This window comes from Acanthochromis polyacanthus, chromosome 8 (genome assembly GCF_021347895.1).
Source record: "Acanthochromis polyacanthus isolate Apoly-LR-REF ecotype Palm Island chromosome 8, KAUST_Apoly_ChrSc, whole genome shotgun sequence".
NCBI classification, from domain to species: domain Eukaryota; kingdom Metazoa; phylum Chordata; class Actinopteri; family Pomacentridae; genus Acanthochromis; species Acanthochromis polyacanthus.
The window spans coordinates 10,437,735-10,453,278 of record NC_067120.1 but is presented as its reverse complement, the minus strand read 5'-3'; the positions used below and the strand labels follow the sequence as shown (position 1 = coordinate 10,453,278).

The following is a 15,544-nucleotide window of genomic DNA, read 5'->3' as shown; positions in this document are numbered from 1 at the left end:
TCTTCAGGAGGAAATGACATCATGTGGAGCAGGTCATGTGATCTGGAATTAACACACTTCCTTGAGAGGTGTTTTTGTAATGGCTAACTTAGTTGAAAGTGATTTCTCGGACACAGATGCAATTTGTTATTTTCCATATATTGCCAAACAAGAACTATCTGTCATGATTATCTCAGCTTATTAAAGAGAACACAATCAAAACTATTTTTGAATAAGTTCATTTTATTATTGTTTAGCTAATTAGAAGGTGGTTTTAATTAAATTTGTACGGTTATTTAGTTGACATTTTAGTGACTGTTTCCATCATAAGTGATAATTATGGAATTTGTAAAGATGTGATCACAATGAACATAAAAAGGCACATTTTTTTTTCACTTTTAACAAAAATGTTCCAAAAGTCCCTCAATTATACACTAACCCAGCCAGTATAATGTTACTTTCCAACCACTGGAGAGCTCAGCTATTAAAAGATAGCCCTCATTCCCTTCTGTGGGTGTCTGGGACTCTCTCACTGTACATTAATTGAAGCTTTGACCTTTATATTTTTGAAATGTAGGCTATCAGACCACACATACACACACACACCTCATGGGCAAGCCGCAGATGCTTCCTGTATCCTTCACACCACTTGGGGCAAACCTGCTCCTTCCTCCCTTCCTTCCTTCCACCTGTGCAGCTGGATGGATCCACACTGCGGTGATCCAGAAAACACCTGGAGACCCGGAGAGCCACGGTGGGCTGGAGGGGACGGACGGAGTTGTGGCTCCCTGCACCTTTAAGACTGCATGTGGTCCACATCTCGCTGCTCCCATGGCAGGCTGTGGAGGTGCACGCTTTCAAAGTTTGACTGGGGAATAAGAGGGAACAGTGGAGACGGAGGCAGCGGCGGCAGCAGCAGCGTCGCCCCGCCGGGAAACACACACCATCAGAGAGAGGAGGAAGGAGAGGGAATAAAAAGAAGGAGAAAAGAACCGCAGCTCGCCCTGGGAGTGTCCGGAGATAAGAACAAAAGATGACTGAGCGGATTCTCGCTTTCTAAATGGAAAACACAAGCAGGTTAATATAAAAGCCAGTGTGGCTGCAGCCTGCCTCTCTGCTCCTCTTCCTCCTCCTCCTCCTCCTCCTCAGCCATGCCGCTTGTATTCCGCACGCTGCTGTTCGGCTTTGTAACGCTGCTGGTTGTGCTTTTGATAATTGATGATATTGCACAAGTGGAAGAGGAAGAAGAAACTGCGTGAGTAAAGCCGCCGTAATTGATCCGTGCTGTGTGTGTATTTGTGTTTGTGTGTGTGTGAGTGCAGCAGCCCCCATTGTTTTCCTGTCCGGCAGGTTATCTCTTTCTATTTCTTTATAGAGATTCTAATCTATGAAGTGTTGAGATAGAGACTGAGGAAAAAAAGAGAAAAGAATATATGAATGGAATAGATGAAGTTTCGCCGTTGCGTTGAAGTTTGATTGTGGGTAAAAGTGTGTGTTTCTCCATTTGTAACACTTGGGTGCAGCAGGAGCAGCTGTTCCTGCCTGCATGGGTCTCCGAGGATTAGGCTATTTGTCTTGCAGCAGTCTGCATGCGGGATGGGATACATTTACACTAGAAGGGGAGAATAGTGAGAAGACAGCGAGAGGAGGAGAAGGAGGGGGCAACAGATTGGAAACAAAAGAGGCTTTCCCATTTCTTCTCTTTTATTCCCCCTCCTCTCATTCTCACTTTGAAATGTTGAGCAGTGCACCAGAAATCTTGCCCCACTTGCATTTGACCTGCAAGGAAACCCAGTCTTAATTTAGCATGAAAAGCAGCCAAAAAATCCATCCAGCCCTCCACAGTGCAACATCCTCCTCCTCAGCGCTGTATTTACCTGAATACTTTTTTCTCCCCCCTCTAACAGTGCAAAGTGGATTTCCCTTTCAGCAAGAGCATTTTTTTGTTTGTTTTGAATGCAATTACCCGGCTATGGCTCACATTGTAATGAGGTCACATTGGTTTGTGATTCGCCGTGGGAGAAGAACCAGAACCAATTGCACTTGTGCACAAATGCAGCCCTAACACACTTATAACAATGTATTTAAACGACGGCAGGATTCTAAGGAGATGAGTGAGAGGGAGGCCGGCGGGGGTCTTCTGGTTCAGTTTTTCACTCCTTCATTTAGACAACCACCGGCAGCCTGTCACAATTTTATCAGATGTGACCAAGGTCATGGTTGCAAAATTGCCCGAGGCTTAAAAATCTCAATGCATATGCAGCGCATCTACTGTAAACGCATCCCTGCTGATGAATTCGACGCCCTTGTAAAAAAGATTGCTCACTTCCAAGTGAAAAGAAAACCTCCTTTCAGTATAATGGGGCCCCATTAAGGCCACATTTCTCCTCATTACATCAGCAAATGGGCCCACAGTGGAGCTCTCTAAAAATACCTTGATGTGTGCTTTTTCACATTCTGTCTTGAGAGACGGATGTACAGTACGCCTGCTACTGAATACAGTCGCTGCATTAAATGGAAGAAGCCAGGCTGCAGCTAAGTGCTTCATAATTCAATCTAAATCGCTTTTTTTTCCCCTCCCCGCAGAAATATTGGACATTCAAAGAAGATGAACTTACATCGGCTCATCCCCAAACCGCACAGGTCTGAAATCTTATCTCCACTCACACGCTCACACATGCACGTATAGCTGCAGACCACCAGCGGGGAGCTAAACGTCTCTGTAATTTTCACTTGCCATTGGTCATTGAATCCTTTGCAGCCTCTATAACACAGTGAGTCATCCACCTCTTTAAGGCAAGACGACTATAAATACCCATCAATGTGGTCATATCTGTGTGGCAGTACAAACATCTGCTGTGAGAATGGAGCGGAATTAAACTTTTTAAATGCTGCAGTTTTCCTCATAACAGCGCTTTATTGAATGTAAGCCTCATTCAAGGCCAGTCAAGGACGGCAGTTTTGTCTAAACACAATGATGGAAGAACAGTTTACACAATAAATACTTGCCAGTCCTGCATTCGTAGCAGTAGTCAATTAACCCTCCTGTTGTCTTCACATACGGGCACCCAAAAAAATATTGTTTCCCTGTGAAAAAAAGCAAAAAATTCAGCAAAGAAATTCCCCAAATTTCTGAAAATTCGCAAAACCTTCAGGAAGAAAATTCCGATAATTTCTTAAAAGTTTCCCTTAAAAGTTTTATTTTTAAAAAATCCCCTCTTGCATTTAAAAAAAAAAAGAGTAAAAATCTTCAAAAAATCCTAAAAATATGTAAGGTGATTGCATATATATCAGTAAAGCTTCTAATATTTTCTTCAAGAACATTCACAAAAAAATTTTACCAAAATCCAGCAAATTTCACTGGATTTTGGTTGATTTTTTTGGTGAATGTTCTTAAGAAACATTTATATCTTTTCTTTTTTTCCACCAAAAAATGTTCAAAGATTTCCCAAAAATGTTGAAAATGTGGACATCAGAAGTTTCACTGTGAAAATATATATTTTTTCCCACATTTTCAAACTTTAAAACGGGTCGACACGAAGGTTAAGAGCGCACAAGATAACTGCAATGTATTTTTTAATGTGTAAAAAACATTATATGCAGGTAGTGTAGCTGCACCAGCTGATAACCAATGAAAGCAATGGTTAGTCTATAAAAACCCACAAAATGTAATGTACTAGTACATGTATCTTGTTACAATCCACTGCTCTTTATGCAACACTTCAATCACAAATTTGTCTCAGGACTACATGTTTTGTACAAGAAAAATTAAAGCTTCCCTTTAAACCCTTAGATCCACACAGTGCATGGACTCAATAACAAGCCTTCTTTTTAAAGATCAAGATTTTGTGTCTATAAAAGGAATCTTTATTGTCTTTAGAAAGGCTGCAGCGCCTGTGGATCCCACTGCTTCACCAAGACCGAGCACACACACAGACCGCCGTCGTCCAAGCAACACCACCGTCAAACACTCGCCAAACAGCTGGACCTTCAATAAGACCCTCTCCAACCTCATCAGGTATTTTCATCACTCTCCGCTGTTATCTCTGCAAGGTTCTGCGCTCCATTAAGCAGAGTCTTTCCTAACTAGAGCATATTTTCTCTCTCTGCAGGAAGAATATTCTGAGATTCCTCGACCCTGAGAGAGATATCTCGATTCTGAAGGGCACGCTCAAACCGGGAGATATCATCCACTATGTTTTTGATCGCCACAGCACCACAAACATCTCAGAAAATCTCTACCGTCTCTTGCCAACTGTATCCCCCATGAAGAACCAACATCACAGGCGCTGCGCCATTGTGGGCAACTCTGGGATTCTGCTCAACAGCAGCTGCGGACTGGAGATCGACTCTCATGACTTTGTTATCAGGTAGTTTTTTTTAACCAAAAGAGCATAAGTGATTTCGGCGTTGGAAGTCTTCCACTTGAAGTAAATCGTAGAAGATGCCAGTTAAAGTGGGCTGTAATTGAAATGGATCAGCGTATTAGTTTCAGGTTTAGGCTTATCTTACTTTACTGACAGTATAATTCACATTGGTATGATAATCACTTTCTGGAGTCCTCGGTTTGATTCAGGTTCAGAGTTGATGCCCACACAGCTGGAAATATATTAATTGCACTTTTGAAAAAGCCGTTAAAACCTTTTTAATAACTTAAAGTTGGAAACCAGCTGCCAGACTGAGAGCAATTAAATGCATGATGATACATGAAATTGACATTTTGAAAAGCTTTCGCATCCAGCAGTAACACATTATGCTTTTCAGCAAAACACCAGCACTCTCCTGGGCTCTGCTCTCATTTAGCTCTGTTTGTGTTTGGGTGCAAGCAGCAGCATCACTGAGTGGGCTGTTTATCACTATTCAGACCTGTCATCGGAGAGAAAATAAGTCTGTCCAGGGTCATATTATAATGGCAGGTACAAAAAAAAAGGTGCTCTGGTTTCAAATTCCGTGTAGAGCGAGGCACATCTGGACAGGTATCTATGATGAAAAAGCAGCCTGTCATAAATCACAGACTTTAATGTGGGTGTGAATGGAGAAGGAAGCAGCTGTGCGCCGTAGCACCTCATTGAGGTGATTGATCGATAGCTGAATGAGCCCCAGAATCCTGTATGTCCCTTTTTCTTATTCAGAAATTGATTTTGTTGTCTGTGCACCTTGTCTTTTCTAAATGCTGCAATGTTATGCAGATGAGGAGAGGTCATGATTTCCAGACTCCAGCAGCATGTTAATAACGCCGGCCTGGGGCTTGGCGGTAATGGTTGGCTGAAGGCAGAGACAGAATGGGGAATGTGTCATTTTTAGAAGCTAAAGAATTTGCTTCAATACTGATATCAGATGGAGAGATAATGTCTCAGCTAAATATAGTCCTCTACCCGTCACTTGGTTTCCGCAAAGATAGGCTGACAGTGTTTGGGATTACAAGGTATAGACGATTTCAGCTCAGTGTTAGAACAATGTTTGCCTAGCAGCTGTTGTTTGAGCAGGTACACTGGCTGTCACGGTAAATTGATAGCAAACATTAAGATGTAAAAGAACACAAAGTCCCAGTCCAGTGAAAACCATGCAGGTAAAAGATGTGGGAAATAAGTATTCAGATTGCGTTCTTCACTAAAAGTAGCAGTACATCAGTGGAAAATACTCTGGTAAAGGTAATAGTCATGCATTTTACAAAACATTAAAATATATTGAATGCATTAAAAGAGCAAGTACTCATTATGTAGAAAGGCCCATTTCAGAATGTGCATTATAGTATTGGATTCTAAATATTGATGCAGTCATGTCTAGACATCAATTTAATAGTACAGAGGTTAAACCTTAAACACTGAGGGGTAGCTCATGAATTAAAAGATAAATAAATAATGATAACATATAATAATTTATTTGTCAATTCTATTAATATTAACTTGTAGACTGGCTGGTATTTTAAGCGACCAAATAAATGTAGTGGAATACGCAGGATAATTTCTTTTCTATTTTCTTTGTGGTGTAGTAGAAGTGCAATGTAGAACAAAACTGGAAAAACGTAAGTAAATAAGAAAGACCGTGAAACTATAGTTTAGTGCAGTGCTTTGTTATGTTCCATGTTATGTTATGTTACGATTTCCACACCCTCAGACTTTTGCAGAGCATTTTGGTAACTTTTGATCATCCATGCCTGGTGTACATCCTGGCCAAATTTCAGCTCCATTGGGGTCACCCTGTTTGAATTCATAGCTTTTGAAAATGTGCAAAAATTGGTCCAAAATCCTCCAAAATATGACACATAATTCAAATAATTCTACTTCCTGTTGGGTTTTGGGTATTTTTGCAAGAGGCTTTCCTGTGTATCCTTAGGTCTTAGGCTACATATTTTTTACCAAATTTCCTAACGCTAGGTGACACATACTGGCCATAGTAAATGTTTCAAATTTTACAGCTATGGAGTCATTTTGGCTCACACCTATGTAATTCCCCTAAAATATGAAATTTTTCGCCGGTCCTGATGCGTGTGCATAGTTTCACACATTTTCGATTATCTTTAGGCTGCTAAATTCAAGTTTCAAAACATGGGAAAATAATTCACAATCGGGTTTCAATAAGGTGTTCGCACCATTGATGCTCAGACCCTAATTAATCAGAAGTCCAGTCTAGACATTGTTAATGTGGTAAATGACTATTCTAGTTGATTTTTAATGGGATATCAATATAGGGGTACAGAGGCCTATTTCCAGCAACTATCAGTCCTGTATTGTAATGCTACATTGTGTTAGCTAATCGTATTGAGAGGCTTATTGATGATTAGATTGTATTTATGAATAAAAGTGTGAGTTTTCATGGAAAACATAAAATTGTCTGGTTGACCCCAAACTTTTGAACATAGTGCATGTTTTGAATGTAAATTTTCTTCGGGATTATTAAAGTATCTATCTATCTATCTATCTAATCGACAACCTTGTACTCGTAAAGGTGTAACCTGGCGCCAGTGGACGACTACTCTCGGGATGTTGGCCGGCGGACCAACCTGGTGACCATGAACCCCTCGGTGGTCCAGCGGGCCTTCCAGGACCTGGTCAGCGAGGAGTGGACGGAGCGTTTTTTGCAGCGTCTCCGGAGCCTCAGCGGCAGCGTGCTGTGGATCCCGGCCTTCATGGCTAAAGGTGGAGAGGAGCGGGTGGAGTGGGCCCTTCGTCTCATCCTGCTGCACACCGTGGACGTTCGCACTGCCTTCCCGTCGCTGCGCCTCCTCCACGCCGTCAGAGGGTAAGACGCAGATCGGGCACAGCTGCTGCTCCTGGTGCGCTGCGTCTCATAAGAACACCTGCGAGCAGCATAATCGAGGGCTCGGCTGGCTCTAATCTGCAACCTATGAGGCTATTATTAAACCGAGTATTACAGCAGGTCACCAGGGGCAGCCGGTGGGAGAAAGCTACTCTCGCTTCTCACTCAGCAGGCACTTCCAGTCACCTTATCAAATGTGTAAAATGTGTGTTTTCCTTTTAAATGGGTCTACTTTGTGCTTTATTGGCTTGCTAGAATCAATTGTTAACGTCTCTGTCTCCTGAACAGACTGTCTGACATTTTGGAAAATATGCTTATTTGCTCTTTTGCTGAGAGCTCGATGAGGAAATCGATTCTGCTCTCATGAGTCGTTTCCATCTCTTATTTTCATGTGCATGAATGGGGAGCACTTTTTTTTGAATGATTTTGGACAGAGTGAGCATTTAAGTCATAAGACTTATCAGCTATGTCTTTGCCTCCAGACAGCATGAAACATGTCCAATACCAGCTGACATGAATTCCAAATACTTCTCTCATTTTTCTCTCATACAGACATAGTTTTGCTTGTTTCATCTTCTTCTATGAGTTTTTTTTAGCCGTTGGCAAATGACTGCTTTTGTTTCTGACTTCTTGTAGTCTGTTTAGTACATCCATCTGTTATGTAGCTTATATTGCAACTTCCTGATAGCATTTCTTAGTGTGATTTATTTGGCCTACAGCAGTCAATAGAAACATGTCCAATTCTTGTTTCATTTTTATGACGTTTGAAAAGTTTGCTTCCAATTTGCTTGATAATTCCATGAAAACGCAGCTCTGTTGTGTGTTAAGTGGAAGCAGGAGCAAAGTAGAGGTTAGTATAGAGATCTGAAGCGAAAAGCAAACGGCTTCCAGTCCAAAGTTCAAAATAAACCTACCGACACCTCTGAAGCTCGTATCTTGTGTTTAATATAACAAGGTGCTAGCGGCTTGTTGGGGCTCTAATTAAATGCCGCAGTGCGTCAGCTAAAAGCTAAAAAAAAAATGTAAAAGAATAGATATAACAAATGGGATGCCACCTTTTGGTTTGTGTAATACCCAGTGTTGGGCACGTTACTTTAAAAAAGTAATTAGTTATAGTTACTCATTACTTCTCCAAAAAAGTAACTGAGTTAGTAATTGAGTTACTCCACTATGAAAGTAACTAGTTACCAGGGAAAGTAATTATTACGTTACTTTTTTCTTTTAAGTTTAAAAACACATACCTCCCCACCCAGAGCGGGTTTCATAAGCCAGGTGCACAGAATGGAACAGCAAAAACATCGGCAGCATGTTTTCAACAACATAACGGCCTAACAGTTCGTTAAGTTCCGTCTGTGTCACAAGTTTCTGTGGAGCTGGGGCAGAAAAATCCAGCTTTGGCTGCTCGGACGGCGTGGCTCCGTGTCCTTCGTTGGCGGAGCTCACGTTAACAGCACCTGGCTTGCCATCATTAGCGGGGTCAACGATATTTTTAGCCACTAGCGTAGTAGAAGCGTGTGCAGTCAAGAGGTGCTTCATTAAATTTGAATTGCTTGTATTGGACGTTGACAAACTCTTTACTCTGGGACGACATAATGTACACTCAACATGTACATTTTTGCCTTTTACCTCGATGAGGTTGAAGTAGTGTCTGTATTTCCATCTTGAAAACGCCGTCTTTCCTCTCAACTCCGGACTCGCCATCTCATCGTAGTTTGTGTTTGTATGTGTGCTGCTATGTGCTGCTGGGTTTGTGTGTAAAGCAGCACCCGCCCACCTGATGTCTCTGGTTGGCTGAATATGAAATCTTACTCTACCTTAGCCAATCATCATTATGAAGGCAGTTATCGCGCCCCTCCCTTCCCACCATCACCAAAGGAGGAAAAAAAAGATAAGTCGGATGACAGCTTCAATAAAGTACCGCATAAACGACGTGTTGGTAACAGTAACAGCGTTGTAACGGTAGAGAAAGTAATCAGTTAGATTACCCGTTACTGAAAAAAGTAACGCCGTTAGTAACGACGTTTATTTTAATGCCGTTATTCTCATCACTGGTAATACCATTGTAAAGTATGAAATCTGGCACTTGACCATCGCAGTGTTGGTTTCTAGAGACCAGATTGGACAATGAAAGAACAATCAAAATGTAACCGTGACCTTAAATATGCCCTTCTTTGTCATCTATTTCATTCTAAATGGGACCATAACGTACGAAATTAACACCATGTTATATTACAAAAAGCCTGAAACTAGTCACTGAGACCAAAAACCAATCAAGGAAACGTTTACAGAGCTAATAAATGAAAGGAGAAGTAGGGTTATATTCTCACAGACTTCTATAAAATCAGACCTCAGGAGTCGCCCCCTGCTGGCTGTTACAATAGACGTGTCAGACACTTCTGCACTGGCATCACTGTTTAGATCTATATTCTGTTTCCATCTTTTCCATACAGTCAATGATCTAAATCAAACCACAAGTGCCAACCTCACGGTGGAATTAAAGGAAATAGCAGTGGGTTGCAGACAGCGGTGGACCACTGGGCAGCACTCACATGCTTTGACTTTATCTTAGTGAAGAACAGCAGATTGCAGTGAGTCCTGTCGTCACCGTGAGATTGCCAGGCAACCGCAGCAGAGATGCCGCTTGAAAGTGCTGGGAAGACGGACGTCATGTTGTTCATGATGTCGATCTACTCATCTAATTGCCGGCAAGAGAACAAATGTGCACGTTTTTACAATTCCCAGAGCTGCTCCTTTAATTGAGGTGTAGTCTGAGTCTGATTGCTGTCACCAGGTGTTAGTTCTCAGCTCAGCGTGACTCACAGTCAGCATTTTCAACCCTGCTTGAGGAAAATGTGAGCTTGTGAGAAGATCAGTTTGCCTTAAGCTTAAATTAACTGCAGAATGTTATTTGTTAGTTCTGTTGTTGAGAGGCTGGTTTATTTATTCATTGTTGATGTTGATTTATTTTAAAGATAGTGAGCGATTCTTTTACTAGGACTGTGTGTTGCGTATGTGTCCGATACATCCTCAGCTGCCTTCAGGCTTTTCTACAATCCTTCGATGCAAGTTTTCATTATCTTGCAGTCCTCGCTTCTCTCAACACGACCAGACTCCGCTCTGGAGATTTCCTGCCTCGTTAAAAGCCTAACAACCACCGCTGGTCACTGACCAAATTATGCCATTTTGTATGCTCCAACTAGCTCTCGGTATTGCAACTGGCCATGGGTTTTGTCGCTAACAGACTGTGAGGTCAATCTGTTGCAAAGTTAAATCATTTAGCTTGAATTTTATCAGAGATGTAACATTTGTCTTTATAGTAGAGTCTCCTCCTGACCTTTTCTCAGTGAAGCTGAACTTTAAATCCCCATAGTGAGCAGTAGAGGACAAAGGATCTGCTCATATTCACTCCAACCAAATGTCACCTCAGACTATTTTGTTGATAATTGGATCATTTTTTCTGGTTGTTAGGACGCTTATTATCTGCTGCTGTATTTGACCGGACTATAAACTTGCCCACTGTTCGACCTGCGTGACCCATGAGCCGCTTTAAATAGCACAACCTCTGCATCTCAACACAACCTTCCACAGTAACCACAGAGGGTGTTAGAGGAGAGAGAGGCAGCGATGGCCTCGAGGCTGGACAAATGGGCGAGTGACTGAAAGGGAAAATGAAGTTAGGGCAAGCGAATGGCTGACCATCTGTCCCCAGAGCCGCTCCCCAGGGAGGCATGTGGCATGTCACTGTCATAGGAGCTCCTCGGTCAACTAAAGGAGAAGACAACAGTTGTGCTGAGCAGCTCCAGTCTGTTGTGTATTTTGTATAAAAAAAGAAAAAAGAAAAGCAGAGGCAGTAAAAGAACATGTGCTCAACAAACACGCAGCAGAAACCGTCAACCTGAACGAGTAATTTATCGTCAAATTAAGCCTTCTGGAGTTATTTTTTTCTTAAGAGACACACAGTAAAAGCTCTGCCGCTGTGGTGAGAGACTTCTTTTTTTTTCCCACAGAGCAATTTCCATTACTTCAGGAGTGTCTGAGTGTTTGTTTCCTCTACAGATGGTGCTTGTATCAAAAAAAAGCACTAGATTTAAGATCTGTTTTTGTTTTAAATTGCAAACGTGTGAAGAATATTACTGAGAACGGCACTGCAAGTTGCAATTATTATTGGTATCACTCTGTTGATTAATCACTAAATTTTCAGTCTTCAAGTGGCATATTTGTGGCAGTCTGCACTGAAAAAACTCAGAGACAATTAGTGTGCAAGGCAAATCCTCACATTTGAGAAGCTGTAACAAGAGAATGTTTGCTGGTTTTGCTTGATAAATTACTGCAACTATTAATTTTTCCATCAGAGTGACTTTGGATTAATCAAGAAGCTGGAAGTGGAAGAGATTTTATGAATAGACATCCTTAAGGGTCGGTTTGTTGTTGTACAACACAGAAACAGCTCTAGGCTTTTGCTTGTGTGCCGCAGGAATCAGCTCCTCTCAGCATGTTTCAATGCATTCTATATGTGACTTAACCCTCCTGCTGTCTTCATTTACGGGCACCAAAAAATATTGTTTCCTTGTCTGAAAAAAAAAAAATTCTGTAAAAAAAATCCCCAAATTTCTGAAAAATTGCAAAAACCTTCAGGAAGAAAATTCCAATAATTCCTTAAAAGGTTTCCCTAAAACTTTTATTTAAAAAAAAAAATCCCTCAAATTTAGCAAGAAAATTCTTGTAAATGTTTTCAAAAAATGAGTAAAAATATTCAAAAAAATCCTAAAAATATCTAAAGTGATTACATATATAGCAGTAACACTTTTGCTATTTTCTTTAAGAACATTAACAAAAAATCAACCTAAATCCAGTGAAATTCGCTGGATTTAGGTCGATTTTTTTGTGAATGTTTTTAAGAGACTTTTTTTAACATTTCTTTTTTTTCACCAAAAATGTTCAAAAATTTACCAAAAATGTTGAAAATGTGGACATCAGAAGTATTACTATGAAAACGTGTTTTTTTTCCACATTTTCAAACTTTAAAATGGGTCAATTTTGACCCGCAGGACAACACGAGGGTTAATCTAAAAACGCAGCAGGAGAATCAAACAAGTGATGCTGAAACTGTTTTCACTTTGCCCACTAGAAAAGAGCTGCAGAGACCTTGAATTTTTCATCCATCTAAGCGACTGCTGCTAATAGCACCTTGCTTGTCTCTGTCTACAGGTACTGGCTGACCAACAACGTTCACATAAAACGTCCGACCACCGGCCTCCTCATGTACACCATGGCCACCCGCTTCTGTGAGGAGATCCACCTCTACGGCTTCTGGCCCTTCCCTCTCGACCCGCACGGCAAACCGGTGAAATACCACTACTACGACACCCTGAAGTACGAGTACACCTCCAGCTCCAGCCCTCACACCATGCCCCTGGAGTTCAGGACCTTGAGCGCGTTGCACAGACAGGGGGCGCTGCGGCTCCACACTGGGACCTGCGATGTGATGCAGAAACTGCAGGAGGAGGTTCAGAGCAAATAGCTGGATGGGAGATCTCCATGGAAACGGCACTCTTGACTGAACAGAGCAAAGACTTTTTTTTTTCTTGTTACGACTACTTTTGTGAAACTTATTTTCAGGAACTGGAGTGAACATTTTCTCACTTGGTCGGTACGTTTCCGTTCAAACAGTGAGACCATTCTTTACGATATTAGTAATGGGACAGCAGTTAATGCTCCCAGCTTATGATATGATAGGGCTCCATTAAGGTCGCGTGGTGAATTATGCAGCGTGTCAACAGCATGAAGGGCTGCTGAATTGATGATGTGAATGCGAGTCGTTGGTCAGGCCGCAAGATGGAAGCACTTAATAATCAGGGAGAACTGCGATGAAAGAAGCTGACCAACATTTTGCTCTTAAACTGAGGAACACTTTTTTGGATCTTCTAAAAGACTCGTTCAACTTGTGATAACATTTCTTCTGATAGAGAACGTTTTATGCTTTTTGTAGCTTCTTATAAAGTACCTTCATTGGTGTTAGAGCAGGTAACTCACAAGCAAAAATTCAAGAAACGCCCACTGAAACCACGTGACAGTCAGGTCACCTTGAGAACCAAACAAAGGAGTGGAAGCATGTTGAGTCGAGTTCAACGGCTGCGGAGATAAAGAAGTGTGCCAGCTGTTCACATATGAATGTTTACCTAGACGTAGCCTACAGTGAACTCACTTTGTAAACTTTCCTTCAAAAAGCACCAGCCCTGTTCCTGCACTGCAAATGTCAGGCTGTAGTCGTACGATGGTGTTAAGAAAGCGTTTTGCTTTTTTTTAAATGAATGTATTTGTACTAAAGGAGCCCCATAATGTGCTTTAAATTAAGTCCTAGTCACAATTAACAATGGTTTCAGTGCAATAACACTGAGAGGAGGAAGAGCTGGAAACTTGTATGCCTTTGTTCACTAGAAATGATGTTTGAATTACACTTACACCTACAGCGTGTTTGGATTAGTATTTAACCACTACAGTAGGAGGACGCAGATATTTGTGGATTTAGTTAAAGCTGCCACTATTTTGTGCCTATAATCAATCATTTTTTCCCATTTAAAAGTGGACCATTCACATGCTCACGAGTGAAAATGTTCAGAGTTTACTTAAGTTATACTTCATGGTGTGAGGAAGACAGAAAAACTGATTGTCTTTATAGCAGCCTCTCTCAAACTTGGTTATGAATTAATACACAAACAGCATGTGCAAAAAATTCAGTTTTATTTTCAGTCTGCAGGCTTGTTTTTAAGTAGCTGTTGTCAGGAAAAATGTCTTTAATTTAAAAGCCAATACCAGACTGATCTTTCAAACCAAAACATCTTAATTGGATTATATTTTTGTACCTCAAGCTCCACTTCGGTTAGTTGTTCTGACACTGAGCTTCCTGCCAAATGCTTTGGGTATTTTTCTGCAACTAAATGCCCCTGTGTTAACAAAAATTACCAGAAGCATTTGAAATATGCCAAAAGCTCTGCAGCTAAACAAGTAGCCTCTCATGCGCTCCCAGCCATGTGATTTGTCCACAAAAGTGTTGTTTTGACGAGATGCGAATGTTGACTTGCATGTTGGCCTTATTACGACGCCAATTAAGTTAAGAATAGACATGAAAGTTCTACCAGAGACGTCAGTAATCTGAAGCAATGAAAGGTTTATTTGTCAAAGCTCGTCTGCGCTTGGCAAAAGTAGAAACATTCTGTGGCTGTAACTTTATTAAGTTAATTAAACCAGAAATCTGGAATTCGCCACAGTTTTGAAACCTTTCTGTCATGTAGTTGCTGCTGTGAAGCTGTGTGGATCGTGTTGTGTAGTTTGATCTCATGTTTTCTCATGTGTACTGTATGTTAACATCTGTTTAATGTCTATATTCCGGCAAACGCATAAGTTTTTGCATGCTTGTCTTGTTTTAATGGATACAACTTGAGAATATCTTGAATTTTTTTGTTCAAATACTCAGTCTGACTCATGGACATTTCAACTGTGCAGTTATGACAATGTGAATGTACTTCTCAATGGCAGAAAATACACAATAGATGAAAACGGGAAGAAAAAAACACATTTCCAAGCTCTCTCTTAAAATTATTTAACACTTCAAAGGAAGTGGTTTTATTTCAGTAGTGTTTCAAAGAAATGGAAACTGAGGAAACAGCCGTGGGTACACAAAACATCTGTGTCAGAAACCAAGCAGAGACTTGTTTTCCGTCGACTTCCAAAACAGTTTGAACATTCAGCGTTTTTTTTGGTTTAAATGTGGCATTAGGGAAATTAGCTACAGTCTTCACAGCTACCACAATGACTTTGATGTATTTTACAAGAGTAACTTTCTGTAGCGGATGATTCTGTTCTAATAAAAGTCCACAATTAGCATTTTTATATGTGCTGGGGTGTTTTTTTTCCACAATTTAACACACAACTGAAAATAAAATATGCATCACTGCCAAAGGTGACATTAAAAAAAATGATCTGCAGTCTTCTGTACATACAGTGAAAGACCAAAATAAAACATGTCACAATACTGAAATAAGCAGTGGACATATAGTCTGACGGAGTACACAGGAAATAACTAACAGTCTGCCTAAGATAAAGACATCATATCAAAAATATGTTTAAAAGTTTTACATGTGATTCTATGGATAATATTGTCAGACATTCACACTCAACCCTGCATCCTTCTTTCTACTAAACAGTGACAATAAAGATATTCAGTCCTCTGAAAAAGTCCATAACTTTGGCTTGAACAAAGAAAAAAGCACAATGTTCCTTCTAAAAAAAAAAAAAAAGAAAAGAA

At 40.7% G+C, this 15,544-nt stretch overlaps 1 protein-coding gene across 1 annotated transcript; it reads left to right on the top strand.

The window, feature by feature from the left end:
- The first annotated feature begins 576 nt into the window (after nt 1–576).
- Nucleotides 577–15,129, top strand: st8sia2 (ST8 alpha-N-acetyl-neuraminide alpha-2,8-sialyltransferase 2). Its single transcript, XM_022191337.2, has 6 exons — nt 577–1,234; nt 2,566–2,622; nt 3,860–3,997; nt 4,092–4,349; nt 6,928–7,221; nt 12,448–15,129. Exons 1-6 carry the CDS (start codon nt 1,131–1,133, stop codon nt 12,758–12,760), a joined length of 1,164 nt encoding a protein of 387 aa, XP_022047029.1. The 5' UTR covers nt 577–1,130; the 3' UTR covers nt 12,761–15,129.
- The last annotated feature ends 415 nt before the right edge of the window (nt 15,130–15,544 follow it).

What these genes read in the sequence shown, in the direction of transcription:
- st8sia2 (XM_022191337.2), top strand. Translation starts at nt 1,131, where the DNA reads ATGCCGCTTGTATTCCGCACGCTGCTGTTCGGCTTTGTAACGCTGCTG. An exon ending in GAAGAGGAAGAAGAAACTGC is followed by an intron (nt 1,235 to 2,565) that starts GTGAGTAAAGCC and finishes CCCTCCCCGCAG; the next exon opens with AAATATTGGACATTCAAAGA. An exon ending in CTCATCCCCAAACCGCACAG is followed by an intron (nt 2,623 to 3,859) that starts GTCTGAAATCTT and finishes TATTGTCTTTAG; the next exon opens with AAAGGCTGCAGCGCCTGTGG.